Source organism: Centroberyx gerrardi, chromosome 12 (assembly GCF_048128805.1).
Source record: "Centroberyx gerrardi isolate f3 chromosome 12, fCenGer3.hap1.cur.20231027, whole genome shotgun sequence".
Taxonomy (NCBI): Eukaryota; Metazoa; Chordata; class Actinopteri; order Beryciformes; family Berycidae; genus Centroberyx; species Centroberyx gerrardi.
The window spans coordinates 8,028,216-8,055,631 of NC_136008.1; the positions used below are offsets into that span (position 1 = coordinate 8,028,216).

General features: G+C 42.4%; 1 protein-coding gene across 2 annotated transcripts; it reads right to left on the reverse strand.

Annotated features, from left to right (window-relative positions):
* Positions 1-744: 744 nt before the first annotated feature.
* Positions 745-27,191, reverse strand: phldb3 (pleckstrin homology-like domain, family B, member 3). 2 transcript variants are annotated; one of them, XM_071926608.2, is made up of 15 exons: positions 26,821-27,191; positions 17,916-18,064; positions 17,538-17,648; positions 17,064-17,201; positions 15,574-15,702; positions 13,183-13,365; positions 10,492-10,602; positions 7,190-7,291; positions 6,969-7,056; positions 6,170-6,335; positions 5,075-5,162; positions 4,395-4,544; positions 3,105-3,312; positions 2,674-2,759; positions 745-1,490 (listed from the first exon to the last, which is right to left on the reverse strand). In XM_071926608.2, the coding sequence occupies exons 2-15, from the start codon at positions 18,060-18,062 to the stop codon at positions 1,356-1,358; spliced, it is 1,842 nt and encodes a 613-aa protein (XP_071782709.1). In that variant the 5' UTR covers positions 18,063-18,064; positions 26,821-27,191; the 3' UTR covers positions 745-1,355. The 2 variants fall into 2 exon arrangements, with proteins under 2 accessions (XP_071782709.1, XP_071782708.1); XM_071926607.2 differs by having other exon boundaries at positions 3,105-3,315; positions 26,821-27,189.
* Positions 27,192-27,416: the final 225 nt, after the last annotated feature.

A 27,416-nucleotide genomic window follows, 5' to 3' on the forward strand; every position in this document is an offset into this window, starting at 1 on the left:
GCTACAGTGCTGCCTTTTAAAAAAAAAAAAGTTTATTTAACAATTAAATTGAAATGTGCAAAGAAAATAAAATTTCATTGCAGGCTCTACAGACTGTTCTTATGTAGCTGTGATCAGTCATATTGGCTGGTCAATATCCAATATTTAATGTCTAATATGAACCTCCTATCACATAAAATACCTGTCTGCAAGTGAAGTGGTACAAAGAACAAAGGCAGCAGTCTACTGAGCAGTGGAAAAAAAGTGATGGTCAGATAAGTTATCCTTCAACCTGTTGTGTTCTCAACAGGTGGAAGAGTACATCAGTTGTGCTGTAGCCTACAGTGTCCATGTTGAGAGGTCTCTGGTAGCTCTGTCATGGTGTGTATCTGTTTCCTGGCATGGCTTAGACAGCAAGGTAGATGCAAAAGCCTGAGTGATCATGTTAGTCCTGTTGACAGGCATTACTGTCCTGTCCTAACAATTTGTAATCTAAAATTTTGACTTACTATACATTGGCCTATCATTTTGGTTTATACCTCACAAAACAAAAACAAAGCATCTTTTAACAAGTTGGAGTCGGATAGTGACCGGATAGTTACAACGAACTAAAATAAAACTTATGTTTTTTGTGTTGAATGTACATATAAAAATACTGACTTATTGTTTAATTGGTGTTGCACACTGTATTATCAGGGAAACAGTCTACAGTGTGAAGCTGTTAACCTTCATTAAAAGTACCACAGAACAAACTAACCCCAAGTGTTTAGGAATAAACTTTTAATAGTGCAGTCATAACAGTGTATGCCTTCATTCATTTGTATATCACATCCATATACAGTTCCAAACAATAACTTAAATCATGACAATTGAATGTACAGTCTGTGCTTTTTTTGGTTTTTGTTTATTTTTTATTGAAAATTAAGATAATAGATATTCTATTGTAGTGTATGCTGGTCCTGTAATACTGGACTGTGACCACCGGGGGGAGATCAGGCCCAAACAGTAAAATCCCCCTGCAGGTCGAAGACACCCCAGTCTGCCGGTTGGTAAAGCTGGTTGTGGTTTTTGTAGCTGCTCAGTAGTGAACTTCTGCCTCCACTGAAGCATCGTTTCTTCAGTAACAGTTTCCTCCTTTTGTGCCGGAGAGTTTATGAATTCATCTGCTCCTTCTCTGTCCGTCTGGCACTTCTAACCACTGCACCTCTGTCCATGCACTCATGGCTGCAGGTCCAAAATGGTCCTGCAGTCACTGGGTTAACAACCACACCAGTCCCTCAGATAGGAAAAACCACTATCAATGTTCAGTCTGGTCAGTAGCGTCGCTCCTGGGTCGTACAGTCACAGGGGGAGGGGAGGGGAGGGGAGGGCGGGGGTCAATAACGGCTGTGCTCGTCTGTCGCCGTGACGATGACATCCATCCAGATCCTCATGGCCTCTGCGCTGGGAGCCACCAGGAAGAAGAGGCGCTCGTATGTCTTCACGCAGAACGTCAGACTGGGCCGTGGAGACTGGAGGGCAGGGAGACACAGTGATGACATCATGAGTGGGGGCGGGACATAACGCAGGGGGGATCATTCAAAAGTACAAACCAATGGGATATCAGTTAAGGAAAGAAAAACAGTTATATGTTCTGTTATGTTAAATGTTCCCATTTTATTCAACTCTTATATACATTGTCTATTTTTTTTTTACTTTTAAGACCTCTTTTCTGGTTGTTTTATTCCATTGCATTTTTATCTGTGTTGTGAAGCACTTTGAGCTGCATTTGCTTGTATGAAACGTGCTATACAAATAAAGTTTGATTTGATAGGAGGAGGGGAGAGATTGTGCCAAAATCTGTGATGGTTTCATGGGTTTGAATTTTTATTTATGCCTCCTGGTACACAATGAAGTCACCACTAAAGATTTTTTGTTTTCCAGAAAGTAAAAGTAATGACATTTGGATATAAAAATACAAGAAAATAAATTAGTTTGTGATTTTTCGGCATAAATTGTCAAATACGTCTAATTATCATACCACACGTATGATAGTTAGAAAGAGCTAAAAAGGTGAAAAAGTCATTTTTCATTTCAGTGTGACTTTAAAGCCACAGTAGGCCAGATTTCTAAATTGGCATTTTGTTTGAACTGAGCGGAGGTAATCCCCTTATTGGGAGGACATTTTGAGTATGCTAATATGAGAAAATGTCAGCAATATTAATAGTGCCTTTGGGCATTCAGAGAGCTTTCTGTTTTTTGTTTTTTTCAAACCTGGTTGAGCCCTGCCAACAGCGACTAAGTCTGACTTCCAAAAGAAATCCATGAAAAAGAGGAGTGGCTGCACTCCAAAAATGTTAAAAAGAAAAACAGATACTTGACCGCAATTATACCATATCTGTACTGATGGCCACAGCAGTCAAACATTTTCATGGATTTTGGGATACATGCTTAGTTATGCTTGCCTATCCATCATGTGCCATGTCTGCTCTGATGAAGGGCTTGTAGCCTGAGACCTCGACTTAATAAATGTAAACTGCATGGATCTAAGTGTGCGTGATCTTTAGTCTTTCGCTGTGGATCGGACTGGTAACTCCAGCACCTGATCAAAGCCGGGTGAGCAGTACACACTCTAAACAATTTCATGGATCTTTTGGAAGTCAGTTGACATGCTATTCGTTCTGCAAATGCACTACATACTGTATGAGAACTCACTGTAGTGGCTGTGCGTAGATGGTCGTAGTAAACCTCCTCTATGGCCTGGAAGTAGATCACTCCCTTTAGTTTCCTCTCATCACAGTCTGCAGGAAGGAGGGACAAAACATGATTGAAATAGACTCATTACAACTGGTGATTTTCAATTATTTCTACTTCTCTGAACTGTAAAAGTAATTCGATTTAACAAGTTTTTAACTTCACACCTGTTGTGGGACCAGTGTGAGAAAGTATACCATAAAAAAAAAAAATACTGTATAGGGGGCGGGGGTTGGAAAACAATGTTACCCATGTAATATTATCTCTCCATAAGCCAGACTTCCTTTGACTGTGTTAGTGTGAGACACAGAAGGCTTCCATTCAAGCATGCAAAACACACACACACACACACACAGCCTGTGCATACACACCACTCTCCCAGCCTGTCTAACCTGTATAGTAGGCTAGTCGTCTGTGGTCCATGTCGAACAGGAACCATCTCCTCCTCCAGGTCTTGACCCTGCCCCCTCGTTTGGTGAGGAAGCCGGCGCAGCGGCGTGCGGTCATGCGCAGGCCCATGCAGCCCGCCACGCCGTGACCCAGAGACTCCACATGGGCCCGCAGGTCAAAGTTCGCAGAGAGGAAGAGGGGGAGGCTGCGCTGCTAAAGAGACACATGGAAACGCGCTTGAAAAAGGGTCCCTCTGTTTTTCATGGGGATTGAGACTGGTAGTGCTTTTGTAACGGCGGGGGTTGCACTTGTGTTTGTTTTTTAGATCTGACCATAACATTTGGATTTTATGAGTGGGACATTGCTGTGCATGTCCCACTGAAAGGACCTGTTATGTGTTTCTTGTGTCTGTATCGTACTTAAATATGTGTCTGCTTTACTTTTCCCTGACGTTCCTGTCTTTCCATCTCTTTACATTGCTCATATACTCATTGTGTCTGGGTTGTGTCCTTCCACATCACTTTTGAAGATTCAAAAGTGATGTGAGCAAAAATCAAATTTGGAGCATCCAAAAATGTCACTTAATGCATTCTGGCATGATCAGATGATAAAAAATTGCATTGGAACGAGTGTAACTGTAGCCTTTGTCAAATCTCATTAACACTATTTGTCACAAAATGAATGACTAAAATGCTTGTTGACAAAGGCTGTTTTGTCAACAAAGATTATGCCGACTAAATATTGTGTCCCATGACATTTGAAATGATTCTACTTTATTCTAGTATTAGTATAAATTATGATGAAACAAACACTGCAGCAGACAGTTTTCCACCTCCTTACTATCTGGGCTTGGAGCTGCTTTTTCCTTTCAGTGTTTGGAAAAAAATATTTTAATATTTGAAACTGTATTGATACAGGTGAAGTTCCTGGCTATAATAGAGCTACAGTATAGTACGGTCATGTGATGTTTTTTATTATCTGTACTTGACTGATCAAACTGAATATTTTTGCCATTATTCTCACACAAATATGACTGTTTCATTTTAAAAGAAGGCTGCTGTTTTTTTCTATTTCTATGATTGCGCTGTTGAAGTGGACGTATTTTTTTAGACTATAACGTGATTATTTCAGTTGAGTAAAAGCATAAGCCATTTTAGTCTAAATGACTAGACTACATTTAATCAACATGCTATGACTAAAATCTAACTAAATCTATTTGCATCAAAAAGACTATCACTAAATCTAAAAATGCTGGGAAAATGAAGACTGCCACTTCATAGGTACCAACTCACCTCTGGGGAGTTGGGTGCAGAAGTGACCCTTGGGTGCTCCTGTGGGTTTGCGTCGGGCCTGTGTGGGCTCTCCGGCTCTGGCGGTTCAGTCCTGGGAGAGTTCAGCTCTTTCTGCCGTCTCTCCTCCACCAGCAACCGCCGTCGCTCTTCCTGGACACACACACACACACACACACACACACACAAATCATAACACATTATCAGCCATCTCCCAAAATATGTGACCACCAACTTCAGTGTGGGTACCTAGGTATCTAAAAAAAAAAGTACATGACCATGAAGATTCTCTGCTGAGTTAGAAGCGTTTACAATGGATTCCTGGATCTATACACAGTAGTTAAAAATAAGTATTACCTGATATTGGTAAGTTGCTTTCAGTATTTTGAAACTCTACTGTCTAAAACTTAACCAGCATACCGGCATAATCTAATATTTGAAAAACCTGGCTGTGGTGCTTCATCAGCAGAGTCGAGTCACAAGCATGCAGCTGAAAATTTGTAAGCTTTATTTCTGCCAATACTGCATACGTGCATTTAAAGCATTCAGCCATCTGCTCGCTGTTTTCTTGGACCGTCATGTGCGAGCTGAGTGGGCGTCAGCGCTCAGACAGCCGTGTCTAATGCAGTGTGTCGGTGGTGATTCGAGGTGCCAGCTAGTGTTTCCCACTGCAGGTGACTCACCCTCTCTCTCAGCAGCCTCTCTCTCTCCGCCTTGGCTTCCCTCAGTCTCTTTTCGATCTCCGCTAGATCCAGCAGGCCTTGGCTTGGGCTGTGAGGGGAAGCGGAGGCATTCAACACTGTGATTATATTAATCATCGCTGGAATCTGAATCAGAATCACTGTATTGGCCAAGTATAAAGAAGACGTAAAGAAAATTATAAAATTAAATATGAAGAGATTCAGTCCAAAATGATATATCTACTATTTGGAAAATTGGCACATTGGCTAGGTCTGCTTTTACCAAATTATTGCTGGCATGACAGTAAAACATATGATGGAACAGTTACAGATACAACATGGGTATCTCAAGAACTTTTCTTACAACTTGGGACTACTTTTAATGTCTGCACAAGTCTTCTACAAGTACACTTTTCTACTTTAGCCTTAGAAACGATTGTATGTCCAAGCTCCATAATGCTCAGAACTATTTCATGCATTCCCCTCCTACTTTGTGCAACTGTCACATGGTGCTGTATGTTGCTCCAATGCACTGGACCCTACTGCATCCCACACTGCCTAAATGCATATAGTGAATGCCTAATGTATTATGTAGAGTAATATGCCTACTTATAATATGCATATTAATAGTAATATGCATAATTATGTATTTATGTAGAGTAATATTCATGCCTATAATATGCATCATAATACTAATATGCATATTTACGTATTTATGTAGAGTAATATGCATAATCTACTGTCTATTACATGTCCTTCACTTTCCCTTTGCACTGCATGTAAGGTCCTGTTCTCCCTCTACCATGTGTGCCAATATGAACTTATGAACCATATTTCTGCACATTTACGGCAGTTGGCAAAAAAAAAAAATGACTCTAATTGTTGCATTTTGAAGTGAAACCTTTCACACGCCCCCGAATCTCTCCATTTATGACTCAAAGTTTAACACACATGAATTACATCCCTCCTCTGTTCCATATAAATTCTCAAAAACCCACTAAACCTCCACTCAACCACTAAAAATACAATAAAAAAAAGCCACTCAACATTTAATTCCTTTTGAAAAGCATTCACCAAACGAGCTGTGAAACAACCGACCTGGCAGCGCGAGAGCTGTTGGCGCTGTTGCACGGAGTCAGGAGCCCGCCGCCGTTGCTGTGCCCGGGTCTGTGCCCGTTGCTGTGCCCGTTGCTCAGTCTGTGGGAGGCGAGGGGGGAGGCGAAGGCTTCTGGGCTCTGGCTGTCTGGATCGGTCCTCACCAGGCCTGGGAGAGGAAGGGAGACAGTGGGAGACAGAGTAAGACACGCAGCAAGAACACCACGCATCGGCTAGTGCAAATAATATTACGTAAGATGTGTCAGGAGACTTTGTTGGGAGAAATGATCGAGTGGCAGCAGTGTATCTACATGATAGATCACATAACAACCAGTATTTGTAGTTCGAGCATGCGGGAATAGACAAAATGAAGAGTAAGGAGACATACAGGAGCAAGCACACAAATACACACATACACACACCTGGCATGACTCAACACGACCTGATAGATCAAACTACCCAGATATTGGGTGACGGTTAGGTGTGTGTGAAAAACAGATATTACTGAAGGGGTTTTGGCTGATTGCACAGCAAACTAAGCCTGGCCAACAGTATATGGAAGCTACACTGGCTCGTCCGGTCTGCACAGGTAAATCCTGCTTTCTACCACGGTAATAACCCCTTCTGACGCAACTGACACACCTTAAATTCAACTGAAAGGGAGGGAACTGAACAAACAGACGGACAAAATGAGGACAAGAGTGGAGAGAAAGAGCGGTTATTGTTCCATATCATGGTGCTCTAGGCGTAAGCAATCAAGAGCACAATAGAGCAGCATGATTGAGGGCCAGTAATTGCTCACCTTGTGCCGAAACCGGCCTATCGTTGAGTCTGTTGTTGCGGTGCGAGCTCCGTCTTCTGGGCAAACTGGCGGATTCTTTGCATGGTTCCTGCAAAAAAACAGATAACAGTAGCAGTTTGTGGCGTGAAGAATGAGCCCAAACAACTGAATCTGTGTCATTTCAGTAGTCTAGAATCTTGTAAACACACGCTGTATCCATGGCGACGCGTTGCATACTGTACCTGAGGAGGTTTGTGAATGGTCAGCGGGGAAAGTGACATCATGCATGGGGCTGAGCCGGTGATGTTCGACCAATCAGTGAGCGGCTTCTTCTCTTTCAGAACCTGCCAGAAGTGGGACCAAATGAAACTTGGATGCAAGTTCAGCGAGCCATAAAGCAGTTTTTATTCCATAATAAAATTGGTTACGAGGCACAAACACGCTAGAACTGTTTAACACACTGTTAGCGGCGGGTTGGATATCCAGCTGCAACACTTACTCAGCGACAGGCATCAGACATACCACATCTGGCTGAGAATGGAAACTTGCTCGCACTTCCGAGAAGTACACTAATGAGTTAAAACTTATCATTGCCTCACTATCTTTCCCTCCAACCCTCCTTCCCTCCCTCCTTCCCTCCCTCTCTCCCTGACTCACAAACACATGAGCAATTCAGTCGCCGCATGCAGTCCACTGTTTAACCCTTATCTGCCTCTCTCACCATTCCATACTAGTGCTGACTTATAGGGAATATGCATTCAGTATAGCCACAATACCCAAGACAGCATTCTTTAAAACAGTTTTATACAACGGTTACAAACACTTGTGTACTGTCTGAAAAGTTTTCTTCAAAGGCAGACACATATCTAAGAATATAAACCAGGAAAAGATTGCTGACTATCTCCCTTGTTACTACAGGAAGAGTCTGTGTGACCAATCGGATTGTCTGGCTGAAACCAGACATTGTATAATTCAGTTTCTCTCTGACACAACCAGTTCTCACGATTAACGTTCACTTTACAAACCGCATCACACAGGCAGTCATACTGTAGTCATACACACACACTGTCTCACACTGTCTGTCCCTCTCTCCTCCTGCCACTCCCTTCTTCCCTCCCTCTCTCTCTCTCTCTCTCTCTCTCTCTCATTTAGAATAGCTGATGAACTTAACATTAAGGAACTTTTCTGACAAACACACTTTTAACACACCTCAGCAAATTGATTTGAGTGCATGCTTCGGCTTACCGGCTGCCGCAAGGATGTGAAACTTCTCCCAGCTTATCCTCTTTCCCTTTCTCGCTCTCTCTGTCACACACTCACTCACTCACACACATGTACACATACACTCACTCACACACACACACACACACACACACTAACAAGCACAGCAGCACCCTCCGTCACATTGCTTACTCCTCCCTCTGTATCCCTTCCTTCCCTCCCTCCAGCTTTGGTTAAGCTCTCTCGCTCTCCCTCTCTCTCCACGTCTGATCTGCTCTTTCCTTGTCCCGATCTTGTCTCCCTCTCATTTAGACTCTCGCTGTCATAACTCTAATCAAAGGCAAACGTCAGAGGATAACGTCAGAGCATGGTTTAATCAGTGACTGGGTGAATCACATACTTTGGAACACCAAGTATTCATTCCAAATGCTGATACAAATGATAGGCAACATGGGAATTGCTATTTAAGAAATTAACAAATAAATAAATGAATAAATATAGATTTAGATAGATAGATAGATAGATAGATAGATAGATAGATAGATAGATAGATAGACAGACAGACAGACAGACAGGCCTGGCAATAGTAAACCTGTTGTCCCCCATGAATGATGCAGCCCCCCTCTGAGCCAATCAGCAACAAAAGTTACCTTGCAACCTGTAACTGTAGCGCCCCCCTTAGGTCAATAAGTGCAATTTTGAAAGTGCCAAAAGGCAGCGGTGAGATGGTGGTGAGTGACGAGTTTTAGTTATATAAACATTTCTCGGAGGCAGAGCTTCTCTGGAGCCAGAAATAATCTGATTGGTTGAGTTAAACCTCAGTGGGCGGAGCCAAAGAACCACAGTTTTTCTGGCTAAGTAATGTTAGACTGAAGCCCAGCGAAAAAGGCAAGAGAAGAGGTTGCTAGTATTATGAAGCCTAGTGCTCTCAAGTGAACAAAATGCAATCTAGTCATACTAAGTTATCTTGGTTAGCTAGTTAGCCTAGCTGACCTTCCGACATCATGAGTTTGCCAGTTAGCTAACTTGCACTTCTGGTTCTTTGGCTCCGCCCATTGAGGTTTAACTAAACCAATGAGATTATTTGCCTCCAGAGCAGCTCCAGTGTTGCCAACTTAGCAATTTTGTTGCTAGATTTAGCAACTTTTCAGACTACCCTGGCAACTTTTTTTTCAAAAAGCACCTAGCAACAAATTTAGCTACTTTTAAAATTTATTTGGAACTTTTAGCAACTTTTGAAAAGTGACTCAAACACTAAAATGCACGCATTTTCCCTCTAAATGACACAAAAACGATTTTCTCTGTCTCACACTCAGTCACAACACACGGTCTGTCTGCCTGGCTGCAAAAGTGCATTGTGAGTGACGTCAGCAGTAGTGACGGCTCAGCTCAATAGCCAGGCACAGGCAGCAGCAGCAATCATTGGCTGACTGCAGCAGCAGTAGCATGCGTTCGACGAGACAAACTTAATTTTTTAAGTCACAATTTAAAAAAAAAAAAAGACGAATTTAGAATTTCCTCCACAAAGTAGCATTAACAATCTGAAAAGGGCTAAGCCTTCAGCCAATCGACCTGCCTGTAGCAACTTCCCCTGAAAATTAGTTGGCAACACTGGCTCTGTCTCAGAGAAATGTTTGTGTCGCTAAAACTCCAATCTGCAGTGAGATGCATCATTTCCCCAAGTCTTGTCAGTGGTGTCTGACATAGAACAGACAAACAGACAGCCAGAATACAACATTACTTAAGCAATATCACACGAGAGGGAGTGCTGTTGTACTGCGGCCTCATGCCTACGTTGTCGGTGCGAATGAAAGTTAGAGTTTTGTGTGGACGTGTACTGGGGATATCTGGTAAGCATTTGTTTGTTGCACAACACTGTATTGTCTGTTAGAAGTGCTAACCAGCTGGTTAGCTAGGAGCTACTCAGCTAACGTCAGATGACGTTGTCGTGATCCGCTTTTTATTTCTCCTCACAAGAAGCGCTCCAGGCAGAGCTTTCTCCACACAAAAAAACGCTGTGTGTGAACGCAGCCTAATCAAGGTTACATTAGAACACCTGTGAAGCGGAGTGATACATACGGTACAGCGTCCCAGTGCTGTTATACTGTATATCAGCACTCATGGAATGCCTCTTGTCCAATCAAATTGCTCGACCGGAACTAACTGTTGTATAATAGTGTTTATTATTATTGTTACGATTATTATTATCCCAGAAAATGTAACAATTTGTGAAGTGGACAGAGGTCTTGAGACTGTTGGTACACTCAATATCAACAATCACACAATAATAAATCACACTGGAGTTGTCACTGCTCCCTCTTACCATTTGAGTTGTATGGAGTAGTTCCCTCTTCTCTTTCCTCAAGGCGTTCAGCTCCCTCTCCTTCTCTCTCTCCATCTCCTTCAGCTCTCTATCCAACTGCTGGACTCGCTCCTGAAAACAGCAAAGAAAACAAATTCCCTTCAGCCTGAAATGTCACATAGTCTCTTCAAAAGGAAATGTCACGTGCGGCAACTAATTCATCCGGCCGGCCCGAGTTTATGTAATCTGTTCATCGGGCTGTGATGTAATATCGGGTAAATATTGTCACTGATGCGACCCCTTGTGTGTTGTGTGTTAGTAAATGCAGTGCATCGAGCAAGCTGATGCATTCAGGGACACACGATGCAAATCAAACATCGATTTGCAAGTTAATCAGAGTCACAAGAGAGAAACACGACAGCAGGAATGTAACATGAAGAAATGATCGACTGACATTAAATCATCACCTAAGTACAGCAAATTTGTTAGAGAGGAAGAGACAGACAGAGAGAGAGAGAGAGAGAGAGAGAGAGAGAGAGAGGGGTATAGAAATGAGCTGTCAACTCCAGCGAGGCCACACTGCAGCTGAGTCAACTTCCATGTCTCTCTCACACAATCCCTCTCTTCATCCCTCAGTCGCTCTGCACTCTTCCTCCTACATACTCCAGCTAATAAAAGGCACAATCTGAAATTAATTTAAACATCTATATTTTGGGTATATGCTCACTTTTAGCCTTCTGGAGCTTCCGTAACTCATCATAACTCAAATTATTATAAAAAAAAACAAGATTTCACAGCCTCAAAATACATGTAATGGTCATGTTTAGTCATTGCATGCTATCAGTTCTTGTTTCCAAAGCTCAGACAGTTAATGTGACACTGAAAAAACATCTTCAGTCCAATAAATCACTATGTAAACAAAGTCAGCAGTAGTGTGTGACAGTGTTTCAACAGTTGGCGCCTTACTGCAATTGCAAACCGGGGATTTATTACACAAGTAGCTACATGTTTAAGATGTCGTCAAATGTCAATCCTGCTCTAAAATGTCTTATCTTACTGTCTCACACTAACTTCTTTTTTTTCTATTTCTTGAGTCACTCCCTCACACTAAAACGTGCGTCTTTTCTATTTCAAACTGGCATAGTTCCTCATCTATCCATCCTCTTCACTATTGTGTGTGCACTCAATCCTCCTCCCTCCTCCTCCTCCTCCTCCTCCTTCTTTCCGTCCTCTTTCCTTCCGTCTTTCTCTTTTCTTTTTATTCTGATGTTAGCCTCTGATGTGATTACCTAGCTGGCTGGCTGTGGGGAGTCATGTGACGGCGGCGGGGCGATGCTGGTGAGCGCGAGGTCAGGAGAGTTCACGCTCGTGTCAGCGTTTGACAAGGGGGTGGGGGGAGGAGCGGAGGGCCAGGTATTAACATGCAATGACAGCCATGGACACACAGAGCTGTGACAGGACAGGAGCGTGAGTCTGTGTGTGTGTGTGTGTGTATGTGTGTACTGTAAATGCCCATCATTTAATCTAGTACTGAGTCTTAAAGGGGCAGTAAGTTTTTTCTTTACAAAAATTCCCCACCCACTGGAATTTCAAGACACTCTCTATTAGCTCCACCCCCACCTTGTATTTTCAACTGCTCAACGATGGAGGGCGATGCTACAAGCGAGCGACCGGCGTCACAAGACATTTCAGCTACGAAGGCTACAAAGCATTGTTCTTGAGCCAAAAAAGCAAATGACAACGCAGAAGTAGGAGGAGATCAGTTCTCCCAAGCGGCCAAAACCACGGGTGAATTTTGAAGCCAATAAGGAAGCGGCGGCAAGCGGCAATTCCTCTAATGTCTGCTAGATGTCGGCTCCAAAAAGACTCCAAACCCAGCCCAACTCCATGCAAGTCAATGGGACCACAACCCAACGTCTCACTCAAAATATAAAGACAATAGATTTTTTCGACGAGGTTATGGTCTCAGTAGCTAATTTCACTTCTTCTAATGTGTGTCCTTATGGCGATTTTCTAAATAATTGTGTCATTAACAGGATATAACTGTTATAAAACTGGGTTGTTTTTCTAGTGATTGACAGGTCGCCTGTCCAGTGATCGACAGGTCGCAGATTATGGGCCAATAGCAGGCGGAGCTGCGGCTCTGTGGACGACCCTCTGCTTCGCTCTGGCTGCTCCGGCTCCAAAAAATGTCAACAAGGCGGCACTCGTAAACCCAATCTTTTGGCTTCAAAAAAACCCTTCAGAAACCTATGGGTGACGTCACACTCACTACATCCATCTTTTTTTACAGTCTATAAGTTCTACTGATGTTGTTGCAATTACTGCTAAAAATCAATACACTCTAAGAAAAAAAAGGTACAAAGTTGTACAAGCTAATTTATCCTGGCAAAAAGTAGAACTCTGTACCTTTTTAACTTGTAGTGTAGTGTTTCCTATACAATTTTGCATGTTGAGGTGAGGTGTATCAACCCACTAGCATCAAGATCACTGTTTGCAGTGTGTGTGTGTGTGTGTGTGTGTGTGTCTACATATGGAATTTCACACAAACGCATTCAATGAAAGTTTACATGAAGGTTAATCCAGCATCAGCCCGCAAGAGTAAACTGTGATTTAAAGCACATGGCATGCGGATAAGCTGCAAACCAGTAAAGCAAGTTGGGAGCAGCTGTGAAATTCTCTGAAAAATTCCCTCTGTGACGTGTTGTTTACCTGCACTCTGTTGACCGCATGCTGCTGGCATGAGATTTCCTTCTCCATCTGCCCTTCGATCTCTCTCTCTTTCTCTTTGTCCGTCTCGCCCTCGTCTTCCTCGCCTATGCCGCTCTCTTGCTCCAGGACACGAAACTCCCAGTCCTCAAATGCCCGAACCGCAGCCTCCATCATGTCTTTCTCCTGTGCAAAAAGATACAAATTTAGACTAATCTGTCTCAATAGCTGCTGCTTTCATTTGAAGAGTTCATTTCCAAAATGCTAAATATCCATTTTGGAAGAAACATCAAAGCTAACACCTCACATGAAGTGTACTGTGAGTTACCAGAAGCACATACTCTGAATTTGGTATGCAGTTATTAGCTGTTGTTAGAAATTTGTCCCACAAAGTATTCAACCTCTTGAGTTTTTGCAGTATATCATGTTCTGATTGTGATTATTACAATTCACTCATACAGAGTTTTTTATGTGTCTACAATGCCTTATCATTTCTTATGAGCAACACTTGTGAAACACAAGTGTTTCTTTACCTGAAACTTTACCCGAAGGACTTCAGTTATCTTTAGTAAAATCCTTTGAAAAGTGTCATTACTTGTTTTGATTTTGTGCTGTCAATCATTTTGTATGAGAAATCCCACATTCTATACTTCCATTTAGAAAGATGTTTAATTCCTACAATTAGTCAATCAATATAAAAGCACAGATGATTCCTTCCATAAAAATGATACTATTTTTATGCTACTAAATGATAACTAATAATTCAATGATACTCCATAGAGTTTTAATGTCATGCCCGCTGTCATTGTAGGTGCTGCTTTCCTCAAATGGTGGATACCTCACTTGGGAACAAAAGTCCTCAGTTAGACTTGTTATTATTCCTAAAAATACTATCGTTGGCATTTTGGAAGTGAAAGCACTGGTTTCAGTACCAGTGAATCAAGAAGAACAGCTAGAACAAAACATATGAAAAGAAAACAAGATGTGCACATGAAAAGAGCAGGAGAAATGTCAAACAAGAGACACTCAACAAGCAGCGTTGTCTCAGGTTGTATGACCTGTTTTCTTGTTCTTATGTATTTAAGGCCTTTGTGTAGAGCACCTTGTGACAAACCAGTTCTGTTAAAAGCGCTTTATAAATAAATCTGACTTGACACTACATAAAACAACAAACTTCCTCTGGATTGACAGCACCAAACCACCCATCAAAACAAAACAAAACTGCCATCATCTTGTCCTGTGTGTCACATTCAGACACAATAAGCATCCTGTGTGTGTGTGTGTGTGTGTGTGTATGTGTGTGTAGGGGTGTGTGTTTTCTGCCTGTAAACTTCTGACATATTGACACATCAGGTTGAACAGCATACTGAACAATCACTAAAAGTCACACAGGTTTTAAACAACATTGTGCAATTGAAAAACAGCATGTCAGTGATGTCAACATACCAGGTGTCTGAGACACTGTCATGACCCAAGGCAACGCACTGATAAGTGACAGATGGAGCCATATGCTTTTTTTGGATAGCTGTCAACAAGATGCAATAATTTATCAATATGTCCAATTATCAGTAGCTTGTGGTCTATACATTTTTATTACCGTTTCTCAATGACAAGTTCAGAGAGATTTGATAAAACACTACATACCGTAATTACAGAGAGATAAAAGTGCATTCAGTTCTCATGAAAACCACAAAACCATCACTCTACCATATCCATTTCATCTGTTTCAAGAGAGTGGGCGGATAAAAACGATTCTACCCAGAGGAAAGTAGCAGTATCCTAAACAAGATCCCCCACTCCTCTCATTTACTTCTCCTAGACAAAGACGCGCTTCATTTAAAAATCAGCGTGAGATTTTTTTATCATTTTCTCATTCTTCTGACATTCTGCTCCTGAGAAACAAGCCTGGTATATCATGCACAATTGTACAATACAATAGTATCTGGTTAGGTAACTATCACTGTCATGTTAACACTCTGATTCGCTAACGTATCTAGTAGAATCTAGCACTAGTCGTGGCTAATAGTCGCATATTAACATCAGTTGCTTTGCTGAATTATCCTGCTGGGTAGTTAGCTAGCTAACAAAGCCATAAACTGAAAGCCAAAGCTACAATTCACAATGGTTTGGAGAGATTCCTGTGTCACAGTAACCTAAACTTGGAAACAAATCTACCTCATCAGACTACTCACTTTTATAACATTACTGAATTGACCTACACACACACCACAAGAATCTTTTTCAGGCATCGCTCTTTTTCTTGCCCAGTTGCTATGTATTTATCCATTATGGACCTCCATGGCACCACTATTCGTGGTTACTGGAAGATTTGTGACTCAACTGCAAAGCCTCTGTAATAGTTTGTATGGGGCTGTTCTCAGATCAGTCAGTCACCTGCTGTAGCTGCTGTGTTAGCTGCTCTCTCTGGCTCTCCGGTTGACTGGGGATCAGCCTCTCCTTCTCCTCACACCTCCTCCTCAGCTCCTCCACCCGGCTCCTCTCCTCCTCCAGGCTCTCTCGCTCCTACAGGAAAGAGTGAAGCAAGAGGATAGTTATTATCGAACACACAAAAAAAAAAGTAAATATAATGCTACGACTGGACTTAAGACCACACGAGTTGAGTCAATTCCAAGACCAGGTCCAGTCGAGTTTCGAGTCAACACCAGGTCGAAAGGGGGTCAAGACCAAGTTAAGACCAAGACCAGAACGACTCGAGTCCTATTCAAGACCAGCATGAAAATGAGCAATGCACTTCCAAATGTAAAAATAATGATTAAGAGTTTCTTAAGAATCAACAGAGATGTACGTAGTTCTATGTGCAATTCAGCTCTATACTAAACCCTTCAACACCCAACTAATCAATGCATCAGACTTGGCTAATCAATGAGTTGAAGTTTGTGAAGCATTACATCACACAGGTCTCTACATGTGAAATCTATCAAACTGTTTGTGGCAGCGGGGAGAAAATAAACCAAACATCAATAAAATTAGGCATTTTATACTCAAGACTTTTAGATAGGCAGGAAGAACTTGAGTCAATATCAAACAGTGGCCAAGACAAGTCCAAGTCAAAATAAGCACAGAGACGAGGTCCAAGGTGTCAAAAACCGCCCTGCATACAGCTCAAATCATTCCACCACCCATCGGACGCCAGTTTCAGATAAGTTGATCCTACGCAGAGCAGCATGTGTGCACTCCCAACACAAAATGTTGAAATACAGACAACCTTACTTTCTGGGTGTTTACCGGACATTCCATCTAGCTGGCTGCCAATTACAAGTCTACTGTATACTGTGCTTTATAGTAAGTAAGTAAGACTTTTCAAAACAAGTGTTACAAAGTGCTTTACAAAAGAAATAAAATAAAAGGCAAGTTACGGACAAACAGACAAAAGGAAAGAGGACCAAAGAGGGCAGGACATAAAGTGCAGACAAGTAATGCAACAGTCAAAATAATGTAGAATATATATACATTATTATATTATACATTATTATAATGACTTTATGCACCATGAAAAAGGTGGCATCACATTTCCACGATGCTCTGTATCTGCTATCACCACTACACCACACAACAGGTCTGTACAGCAAACCCTCCATCTAACGTCCAACCAAGAGTGGATGGACATGCCTGTACCACACCAACTCCAGGAGAAAACTTGATACACACGCTCAGCCATTTAGATGTCATGCGTTTCATGGAGTTAGGTTAGCCTGTATCGTCTCTAAGAGGGAAATTTTGTTGACCATGAACCATGAGAACAAAAGTACACAATCATGGCAAGGCAAAAAATTCAAAAACACATTAGCACATGCAAAACATTCACAGCTGTGACCAAAGAAAAACAAAGATTGATTGATGTACATATGGTGAGTATCTCTTACCTTGTGTCTGTCGGCGTGTCGGTGCTTCTGCCTGTGCCTGGCCTCCTCCTGCAGAGCCTGCAGCTGCTGTGTGTGTCTGTGCAGCTGGTTCCTCTCCGTCTGCAGCTCGCCTTGCAGCAGGGCGATCTCCAGCTGCAGCTGAAAGGACAGGAGACATGAGGTGAGGCGCAGGGGTGAATCATATTGACCAAAGCTTGAAGCAGGAGACAGATATGCATTCCTTTACTTTGAGTATTTTGGTGTTTCTGAGATGGCCTATAGATTAAAACGTGCAGAGTTTAGCAAAGACACAAGGTTAAGCTCTGCGACAGGTGGGTAAAGGTTTTTTAAATTCACAAAAGATGCTGTTAGGACCCCAGTTTACTTGTGAAGCCTATTTGAGCTAAAGCAGTGATTTTCATTAGATGTGACCAGACAATGAGAGGTTGATGTGTCATCCAATGATTGGCCAACAGCATCTCAGCATCTCCTCACCTCAATCTTTAGCTCCTCCTTCTGCTGGTCGATCTCTGTGATTCGCTGTTGGAGCATGGAGGGTGAGGGCAGGACCCTTGCTGAGCCCACCGCCAGCTGTTTACTGCAGGACTGAGAGAAAGGAGAAAGACAGTAGGTGAAGTCATCACATGCAGGCTTCAAAGCAGACATTTTAGTCTAGAAATGAAAGGACGGTTCATTGGTTTAGCTGCGTGGAGCGTGATGCTAAAACAGCAGCAGTTTTGAGTTTTCTGTCCTGCTTTGCCTATATGCAGGAGCTACATAAGCTGGTTTTATGGGCCAATGCCACGTCTTCATCTCCATCATAAACAGCCTCACCTGACAGCAGTTAAAGAGGGACAGCCATCACTCACTTACCTTCTCGCTCTCTGTGCTGCTGCTCTCTGTATCCGACTCCGCCCCCGAGGAGGCGGGACTTTGCCCTCCAGCCAGTCGGGCGATCCACGGCGGCCGCAGCACCTGTTCCCATTGGCTCCTGGGGCTGTCCATATTGTGTCGGGGCATTTCTGAGGCCAAGAGGGGAAGGAAAGGAGAGGTGGTTAATGAGAGGTACGGTGCAGGGGGGCCCCCGCTGACATGACTTTAGTGAATATTGCGGTAATCTAATCCGCTGCATGGCTGAAGGCGTACGCGGGATCAGGTGACAGTTCACAGAGGGGATATCAGACTTGAGCAATAAGCTATGCTGCATAAGCACTTTAAAATGCAGAAATCCCCCCCCCGGCTTCCAGACACCAGACTGTGAGATGGAGAAAACACCTCGCAGTGAGGAGGAAGTAATAGTGACAGAGAAGAGAGAACGCAGGATGTGGGCGGTGGTTTGTGGTCGTGTTTCAGGGTCTCTCTTAGCTAAGGACTTTGGTGTGTGGACAGAAGCATGGTAAATAATAGCCTTTCTGTTGGCGCCTTTTGAAGCACATCACAGCCAGGCGGCATGTGAATGGAACTAGTCTAATCAATGCAATACTATAGGGAAGCAGCACCCACAAAAATGCATAATGCCCATCAAGATATACTTTGAAGTCCTGCTAAGCTGTAATTGTTTTTGTCTGCCACATTCATGTGTGTTTATCCAAGCAAATATCATTATGCAGTGTTTGCATCCACATCAAAGTGCTTTATATTTTCTTGTTGGTATATTTCAAGCTATAAGCCTTTATTATCCCCATTCACTTTTTTTTTGCCATTTTGCCCTTTATCCCCCATGTGTGCGGTTTCTCTCAACACAAAAACATGCACACTAGCACAAACACACATGTGCATGTACACTCACACATGCACACAGACACAAACCAAAATATTCTGGTGGGAAAATACTCTTGATTCCTATTGTCCAAAACTTTCCCACCGTCTCCTGTTCCCTCTCCCTCTTTGCCCTCCCTCTCCATCCAGGCCTTATTAGGCTATAGGGCACGCAGGAGGGGTAGGAGCAGGGAGATAAATATACAACTCAGATATGAGTGAGGGCTTCCAAACAACGACTGGCACACTGACACTGAGAGAGAGAGAGAGAGAGAGAGAGAGAGAGAGAGAGAGAGAGAGAGAGAGAGAGGAGAGGGTAGAGTGGGGGAGGGATGGAGGGACAGACAGTAGAGGAGGGAGAGAGACGAGAGAGAGGGGGAGGAAGTGGGATCTAAAATGTCAAGTGTCCAGTGTCATATTTCTAGTGAGACAACGAACGTGCAAAATGCAGCTTCACAGAAGTAAACATGGACACAGAATGTAATAATGCTCATAGAGGAAGCATGTGCACGTTGTCACTGCTTTTTATAGGTGTCATGCCAACTGTCACAGTAAAAATCAGGTGATTTTTAAAAAAAAATCTTGTCTTTTGGATGATCATCAATATCCATGAACTTGGGTCAATGTGAAAAAGGTGACATCCGCTCTTATAAAATGAATAATATTCAGTCAGGAATACTCTCATCGTGACGTTATAACCAATGGGCCTCATTCACAAAACTTTTAAAAAATGTTTCTTACTTTGGTTCTTTAGAAACATGCCTACGAAAAACCAACGTGGGATTCATGAAACATGCACAGACTCAATTTTTGCGTATCCTAGGTGTATCTAATGATGAATGCCGAAATGTTTGTGGAAACGTTTGTGCGTACACTTTAAGGTCAAATTTGATCGTACGCATGTTTCGTGAATGAGGCCCATTATGTCTGAATGGTTGTTCAGTTGTATTTGGCAGTGCAGGTTCTGCTCCCTGTATGAATCCAAACAGCATGCTAAAGATTCAGTGGACACATGTCACTCAGATATGGAATATACATGTGAAGAGACAAGCCTACAGAAACATCCCATCCCAATGTGTGATTAACCAGAGAAGGCTGGGTGGAGGGAGAAAGCAGCCTGGCATGTAGGAACAGCAGGGGTGGATGAGAAGCTGACGGCTTAAACGGACCGCCATGTTTGGAGTGCCATCAGCTGACGATCAGCTGATGCAGCGTGCATGACTTACATGTCCTGCCTGAACTGCATGCACAAAAGCGAATGTCACTGTTGAATATTAACTATCTATAGCTACCTTTAAGAGGATGTAATGGCCTGTGCTGTGGAAATATAGAGGAATGAACATGAGGTGAAAAGGTTCATCTGAAGTTGATATATACTGTAGAGTTTTGAAATGAAACCCTTCATAGTCAAGTCATTTTGACCAATCATGGTTTCTCAGGCGCATTACATGACGTTTTCATACATCATACAAGTCATTTAGTGATAGTATTGAGTCTTGAAATATTTTTCCTTCAAATGAGTAAAAACATCTGCCAAAGGGTTGAGAGTTTCCAAAGCAAATTAACTTGTTTTGAGAATTTTCTATTTTGATCCCAATATCTTATGTTTTCCAATAAAAGCTGTGGACTTCCAGGGAAAACAGGGCAGAGAGAACCTTCACTGAGCCAAAACTGACTGAGTTACATTATTACCCAAACAAACGTCAGCACATACAGCACGAGTGTTTGCTATCTGACCTCTAGCTAAAGTCCAGTCCAGATACACTATCAGCACCAGAGCCGAGAGAGAGGCATTCAGGAGTAAAGTCCACGCTTTCATGTCAACACAGTGGTTTGTCACATGCAACAAACAAAAGGCTAAACAAACACAATGCACTGACAAGAGAGAGTGAGACAGAGAGAGTGAGACAGAAAGATGGGAGATGGGGGTCAGATAGAGCGGCTACTAAATGAGGATTAAAAAATGAGCAGAGGCAGAAAGAGAAAAGAGGGCAAAGAGAGCAAAGGTCTGACAGAGCGAGATGAAAGAACAAAACGCTGTTTTAATGGGCCCAAAATAATTGGTCTTGATTGCAGGGGAGGGGAGCGACTCTGGAGATTAGGATATGAGAGGGAATAAACAGTCAAATGTGTGTGTGTGTGTCTGTTATATAATTGCTACCCAGAGGTGACACCACACATAACCTTCAAGCCCCGGGCTGTCAGGGTATCGGTCTGCAATGCTAATCATCCACCACAACTCAGCAATAAGCAGCAACAGCTGACTCACCATAACACACACACACGTGCATACACGCACAGACACACACACACACACACACACACACACACACACACACAGGCAGAGCAATGTGAGAGAGCATGATTCAACACAAAGAGTAGGGGGTGGGCGAAGGAGGAGAAGAATGCTACTCGCGTCATATCATCTCACCATGTGCTCCAATCAGCAAAGTCTAATCACTCACGCTACTCAATGTTAATCCAGAAAGAAGTCAGTCAATACAACAACAACAACAACAACAACAACAACATATCTCCTCACTCTGTATTGTATATGTATGTGAGATTGTGATTCTAACTTTCATGTTTTTTTTGTTGTCAGCCAGCTCAAAACAGGCAGGTCCAGTAATTCTCAGGGAACATTCATCAAAACACAAACAAGATGATCTCTCGAGCTTGTTGGTCAATGTTTGCACAAATAAATTAACTTTTCAATGCCGCCACTTCATCAGAATCAATCTGTTTTTATTGTGCTTACTGACCTCAAATGATAGAAACTCCTGACTTTCCAGACTGACCGTTTGCACACACACTGGAAGAGTTTGTCCAGAACATTTAATTCGATGTCATTTTCCTTTAGAATTTGAATATAGCTGGGATGTGGAATAAATAAGAATACTTTTGAATAGTCTTGTGATGCTACCGTTTTAAATGCACATAGATATGGAACACTGAGTATATCGTCGCTGCTGGGTGAAAACCACATATTTCCACAGTCAACTTTTCAAGAACTAAGAAAAACAGCTTTATTTTCAGCTTGACCGCCATGCATTTTTTTCTTTATCCAACAGATTCTGAAAGGGTTTCATAAGCCCAAGAGTTTTCTCAACCCATAGAGGAGCATTTAATCCAAAATCTATGCTGCTGCTGTACAGTCTACAGTCTTCCGCATGCCTTGCACTGTCCTCCTGCACAATATGTCAAATCCTGATGTCCTTATCTATCAGTATGCCTCTGCACCATTGCCACCAAGACAAATTTCTTTTTATTCATTGCTCGGCAAATAAAATGACTCTGATCCTGAAAACAGGCAGTAGCATATAGTTCCCTAATGGTAGCAATAACATTACAGTAGCACTTTAAAAATGCCTCATCCCTGTCAGCACCCCTCACTGGTGAACGGCTAAAAGAAAAAGTGGGGCTAAGCATTGTGTACACAAAACCAAATAGTCAACAACACTGACAAGAGTGATATTACTGCAGCAACACACGGGACAAAAGACCCGCTAACCCGCTAACTGTGGCATGCTGTGTATGGGTGTGAAAGCAGAGCGCAGGCTGTCACTATGCGCTCAATGCAAGGGCAGTTTGGGCGCTGTAGGGGAAACGTGTCACACATGAAGCACATGAGCAGTGGGGGTAGGCAGTGAAGGGTGGGGGGCGGCTGCTGGTGTGCAATCCCCAAATTAATCCAGGGAGGCCGGGCTTGGAGGTCACTTCACGTTCAATTCACTCAAATCAAACTGTAAACTGACAATTCATGACATAATAATTGGCATCATTTTCATTAGTTTCTAGATAGATTGGATATAAGAATCATGTTATGGGAACAGGTAGGCCGAGGTGATATTGACAAAATTGATATCAATACGATCAGAAATTATTTCAATGTAGATACAAAATTATATCTGCTTGCATATGCAGAATCACATGTTAAAAAATCAAAATGATGCTCACATTGAGCTGCATGGTAATAATATTAAGAATGATGAAACTCTATAGGTTTCAAATTATCTTCCCCAATTTGTTTCAGATCTCATTTTGTTTGAGATTTTAATTAGTATTTGCTTTTTATGATTAATTTAGATAACAGAATTGTGTATCAAAATGAGTCGACATCATGATTTCATTATGATGATTCTATTGAAAGACGATAAATGATTATATTGAATTATTGCCCGGCCCTGGGAATAGGTTTACAATTTTTGAATTCTACGTCACTACTACTTCACAACTCTACTTCACGAATAGACTGAATGGGACTCTATTTTGTGAATCGAGTGAATGGGAATGAATTTTGATAGGGACTAATCTCTGGGTGCATGTGCATAATATAAACTATAAACAGAGAATAGGGGATTGGTACTGGTGCTGTGGGCTGAAGCAGAATTTACACCATGGAAAAAAATAAGAGGAAGATTGATTTCCCATACTGCATTTTTTGATTTCAATTAAATGAAAAAGTCCCTCGGCAGGAACACCCCCCGAGTTCCAGATCTTGAACTGCTGCACAGACTGAAAAATGAGAGACTGAAACATGACTCTAAAACTCTGCTCAGCCTATAAAAATCCATCATGATGATTCAAATCCTTTCAGAGCTTTTGTAACTTTTGGAAGCGGTCATGCATGCCGCTCACTGACCACAACATATACTGTATTCACTGTGACCTTCACCTATATTGTGCTCTCCGGCGCTGTGTTGTTCTGACCAGAGTGGCATAACACAGTGAGAGGGGCATCTGTATTAGAGTGTACATTCCTCAGGACAGGCTGCGAAGGCAATAAGGCTTCTTTAGTTAAGTGGTTTTCTCTCATCTGCAGAAGGCATAAGACCAAAACCAGTTATTCAGCCAAAAGAACTGGTAGAACAAGTCACATATTTTTTATAGGCCACAATTACAGGCTGCTGCTTCAATCAAACAGACCAATCTCCAGTCTTTCAGTCTCTCGATTCAATAACAGGCTTGACATCATAACATCAGTATCTCAAGTACAAAATGTTTCCAGAGAACAGAAGACTTTTTTGTTTTTTTATTTTTCATTGTCAAAATGGGGACATGACGATACAGATACAGTCGACTAGAGGTCCCACTTTTTGCTGCTTCATCTTAGTCCATCCAGAAGGGACTTGCTCTCTTTTCAGCTGAGTGAAGTTAAAAGTAATAGCCTGGTACACTGCTGGTTGGAAAAACACATGAGTTTTGTGTAACAATACACTAATTTGGTTCGACTAGATAAGTGGTTCTCTCTCAACATTTTGGCTCATGAACCCTTAAAACGAAGTGATACTCTCAACCCCCATCACTGCATATGCAGTGCGTTATTTTCCCTTTTCAGGTCGTTTCATTTGATTTATCAGGAGGCCTAGAGGCAGAAACTATTCAGTATTTCAAAAAAAATACTGAAACAAATTAGAGAAAAATCAGAAAAATTACACGATAATACATTTGTATAGTAGAAATATGTTTTTTTCCTATCTCATAAATTATCTCGCGACCCCCCAAAAATTATCTTCTGACCGCCTGGTGGGTCCCGACCCCCAGTTTGAGAACCACTGTACTAGATAACATTAAAAGCAGTATTGATGCAGAATAGATACAGGATAAATGCGCAAAGGGCTGCAATGGCTATCACTCTAAATGTGTGTACGTGTCCATGCACGTTTGGTTGCGTATGTTTATGTACAATACCTTGAAGTCCTTCAAATAGATAAAAACAGACATTTTCATAGACCTATCTTGACTTGCTGCCAAAGAGCACATTGACATCGGACAGATCAAACGCTCTGGAACACCCAGCGACCTCGCCGCCCGCTGCACGCGCCCTACCATTGGCTCAGAGCCGAGCGGCAGGAAGCTGTCATCGCAGCATTAGTCTCTGAGCAGGAAGAGCAGGTGAGGGCAGAGAGTTCTGGCTGTTGCCCAACTGTCCGTGTGGGCCTGGGAGAAAAAGTGACACATCCAATTGTTTCTGTAACATATGCTTACTGGGTAGCGCACACAGTGGTGTAGCGCTGGTTGAGGGGAGTTGGGTATACTGTGTCCCCAGCTTACTACTGTTACTGTATACATTATCAAGTTACCAATATATCAAGTTAGGCCTGCACATTCTGCATCAAGTATTCTATTCACTGACTATGAATCCATCTGGTCATTAAAAGGAAAAATCCACCCAAAAACACACCCTAACAAACCCTAAAACAGCTACTGGCGATGTACTTTGCATTTTTGGGTCCATGTTGTCGTTTGCTCTTATTCCTGCAGAAAACTGGCCAAACGTAGACGATGTGACGTCAAATCAAGATATTTACAAAACAGCTACAATGGAGTTTGATAGCAGAAAATGTTTCAGCAATCTATCTGGTAAACGTCAGGTTTTGGTGTCAGTCCCTCAGAATCAGAGAGTGAGGGCTTCTAGACTCACTATTTTACAATTAGGTTCAACAATCAAACAGGGAGAAATCCACCATAAAAGAGGCAGAGATAGCCTACCAGTTTCACCACCCACAGCAGCCTCAATAGACCAGAATGCAATGCAGCCACAAGAGATGTTGTGTTTTGAGTAACTTTTTCTTGATTGCTATCGCTATTTCTCTCTCCACCTACATGTATTAACCCACAGCTGAATGGAACAAGTTCACACCCGGTCTCTGTGGGTTGCCGAAAGGCATTCTGGGAAATGTAGGAAATCACAAAGTGAAGTAGACGTAGACGAGACAGGTTGAGGGAAAGTGGGTACACCAAGAAAAGTAAATTACAAACACTTCATCACAAAATAACTTCTGGAATGAGAGATTTTTTTCCTTTAAGCCATGCCTACTTCAGAATAAACCCTAGGCCCAACCTTTAACTGGGCCTACATATTAGCTGATCTCACTGCTGCAAATTATTATAGGCGTGAACGCACAGATGCAGGGAGACTGTGAGGAATTTTTCTCAAGGCGGCCACTGACTTCCCAGCCTGCTGTGTAACTTCTACAGGCGTTAAGCAGCTACTGGTTCAACTGCACTGACAACAGATTCCTTTGGCCTGAGCAAAACCTCTGGGAGCTGTGATGATGCAAGAGAAGGAGTGATCCATTAATGACAGCCTGGGACAGAGGGCTCAGACACAGATTTGTCCAATGCCGCTCATAACAAGGCGTGTGTGCGTTGTGTGTGTGTGTGTGTAAGAGAGAGAGAGAGAGAGAGAATAATAACTGCACCCAGACCTCCCAACTCCCCAGACAGCAAAACCCTCCCAAGGCAATCTTTTCTCTCAACCCTCCCTCGACTCCACACTCCCACCCACTCTGTTTACCCTGTATGTGCTGATGGAGGGGGATAAAGGCGAGATATCACGGCGACATTGTAAACAAACAGGGCATTTGTGTAAACTGAGCTTTGCTGTCATGGGACGGCCGGTTAGGTAAAAGTCTGTCGCTGACAAATGGCTCAGAGGGAGAGATACTGCAGCTATTCCCACAGATAAGGAATGAAAAATCCTAATTATGTGGGTCTGTATTTGGGGCAAAGGGCAGGACTAACCATGATGACTCAAAAGGTGGGCATGTATACATTCGGCTTTGAGTCAATAAGCCATGCCTACTTCAGAATCACAGGCATAGACTTTAATTAGGTGCATATATCACTTCATAAGTGTGCAGTAGTTTCATTCAGAGGTTTGAATTGAGTCCACACACCTTCCCACACCAGGAAGATATATTAACTCCTCTCTGTAATAAGTAGGTCATTGATATAATGGCTGCAGATGGATTAAAAAAGGTTCATTGCTGGGTATCATTCAGCTAAATATTGAGATGTAGCCTATAAAATGGGACTCAAACCTTTTCCATGCCAGGCAATAAGAGCATGCAGCCCCATTTGAACATATTTAGGAAGTTGTTTGTTGCTGGATATTGTTTAGCACAGGAACCACATAACTGTCTACACTAGGTGGGGAAGTAAAACCTCACTGTACTGACTTGTTTGCAGTAATAAAGAAACTGAGCCAAACTCTAAAGAAAGCAACAACTCTTACCTGGAAAAACGTCCTTTTTGAACCTAAATGAGAAGTGATGCAGTTCCTCCGCCTCGTAACATAGTGCGGCAAAACACCCGGACGAAAAATCAAAGTAAGAAAAAACACAAAGAAACTTGACTTCAGCACACTCGCAAGTACAGCGCTTTCACTTTGAGAAATAACAAGCCCGGTCGCCTTTAAAGTTAGTTTGAGCTCAGCAACTGTTTGCTGTAAAGCTGACAGCCCAAGTCAAGCCCGAGGGTTTTTTTTTTTTGTTTTCTTTTTTTTCTGATACCTTTATCTTCTTCTGGTTTGATTCAATCCCTCCCTATCGTTTCCCAGGAAAATGACAGGTCGGTGTGAGCTGCCTGTCGGCGTCAACAGGTGAAACTGAATGCATGTAGAGGGCGACGGAGGCGGGTACTAACTGACTGACTGACTGACTGACTGAAAAGTATTTGGTGTGGAAAGTCCTCGACTCTAAACTTCACCACCAGTTAGAGAGGAGAGGAGAGGAGAGGAGAGGAGAGGAGAGGAGAGGAGAGGAGAGTCCCGCACCCAAATGAGATTTCTATTTTGGGAATTGACATCGAGGAGTTTTGTTATAACTCTAA

What these genes read in the sequence shown, in the direction of transcription:
- phldb3 (XM_071926607.2), bottom strand. Translation starts at nt 18,062, where the DNA reads ATGCCCCGACACAATATGGACAGCCCCAGGAGCCAATGGGAACAGGTG. An exon ending in GACACGCCGACAGACACAAG is followed by an intron (nt 15,703 to 17,063) that starts GTAAGAGATACT and finishes TCTTTCCTGTAG; the next exon opens with GAGCGAGAGAGCCTGGAGGA. An exon ending in ATCTACGCACAGCCACTACA is followed by an intron (nt 1,491 to 2,673) that starts GTGAGTTCTCAT and finishes CCTGCCCTCCAG; the next exon opens with TCTCCACGGCCCAGTCTGAC.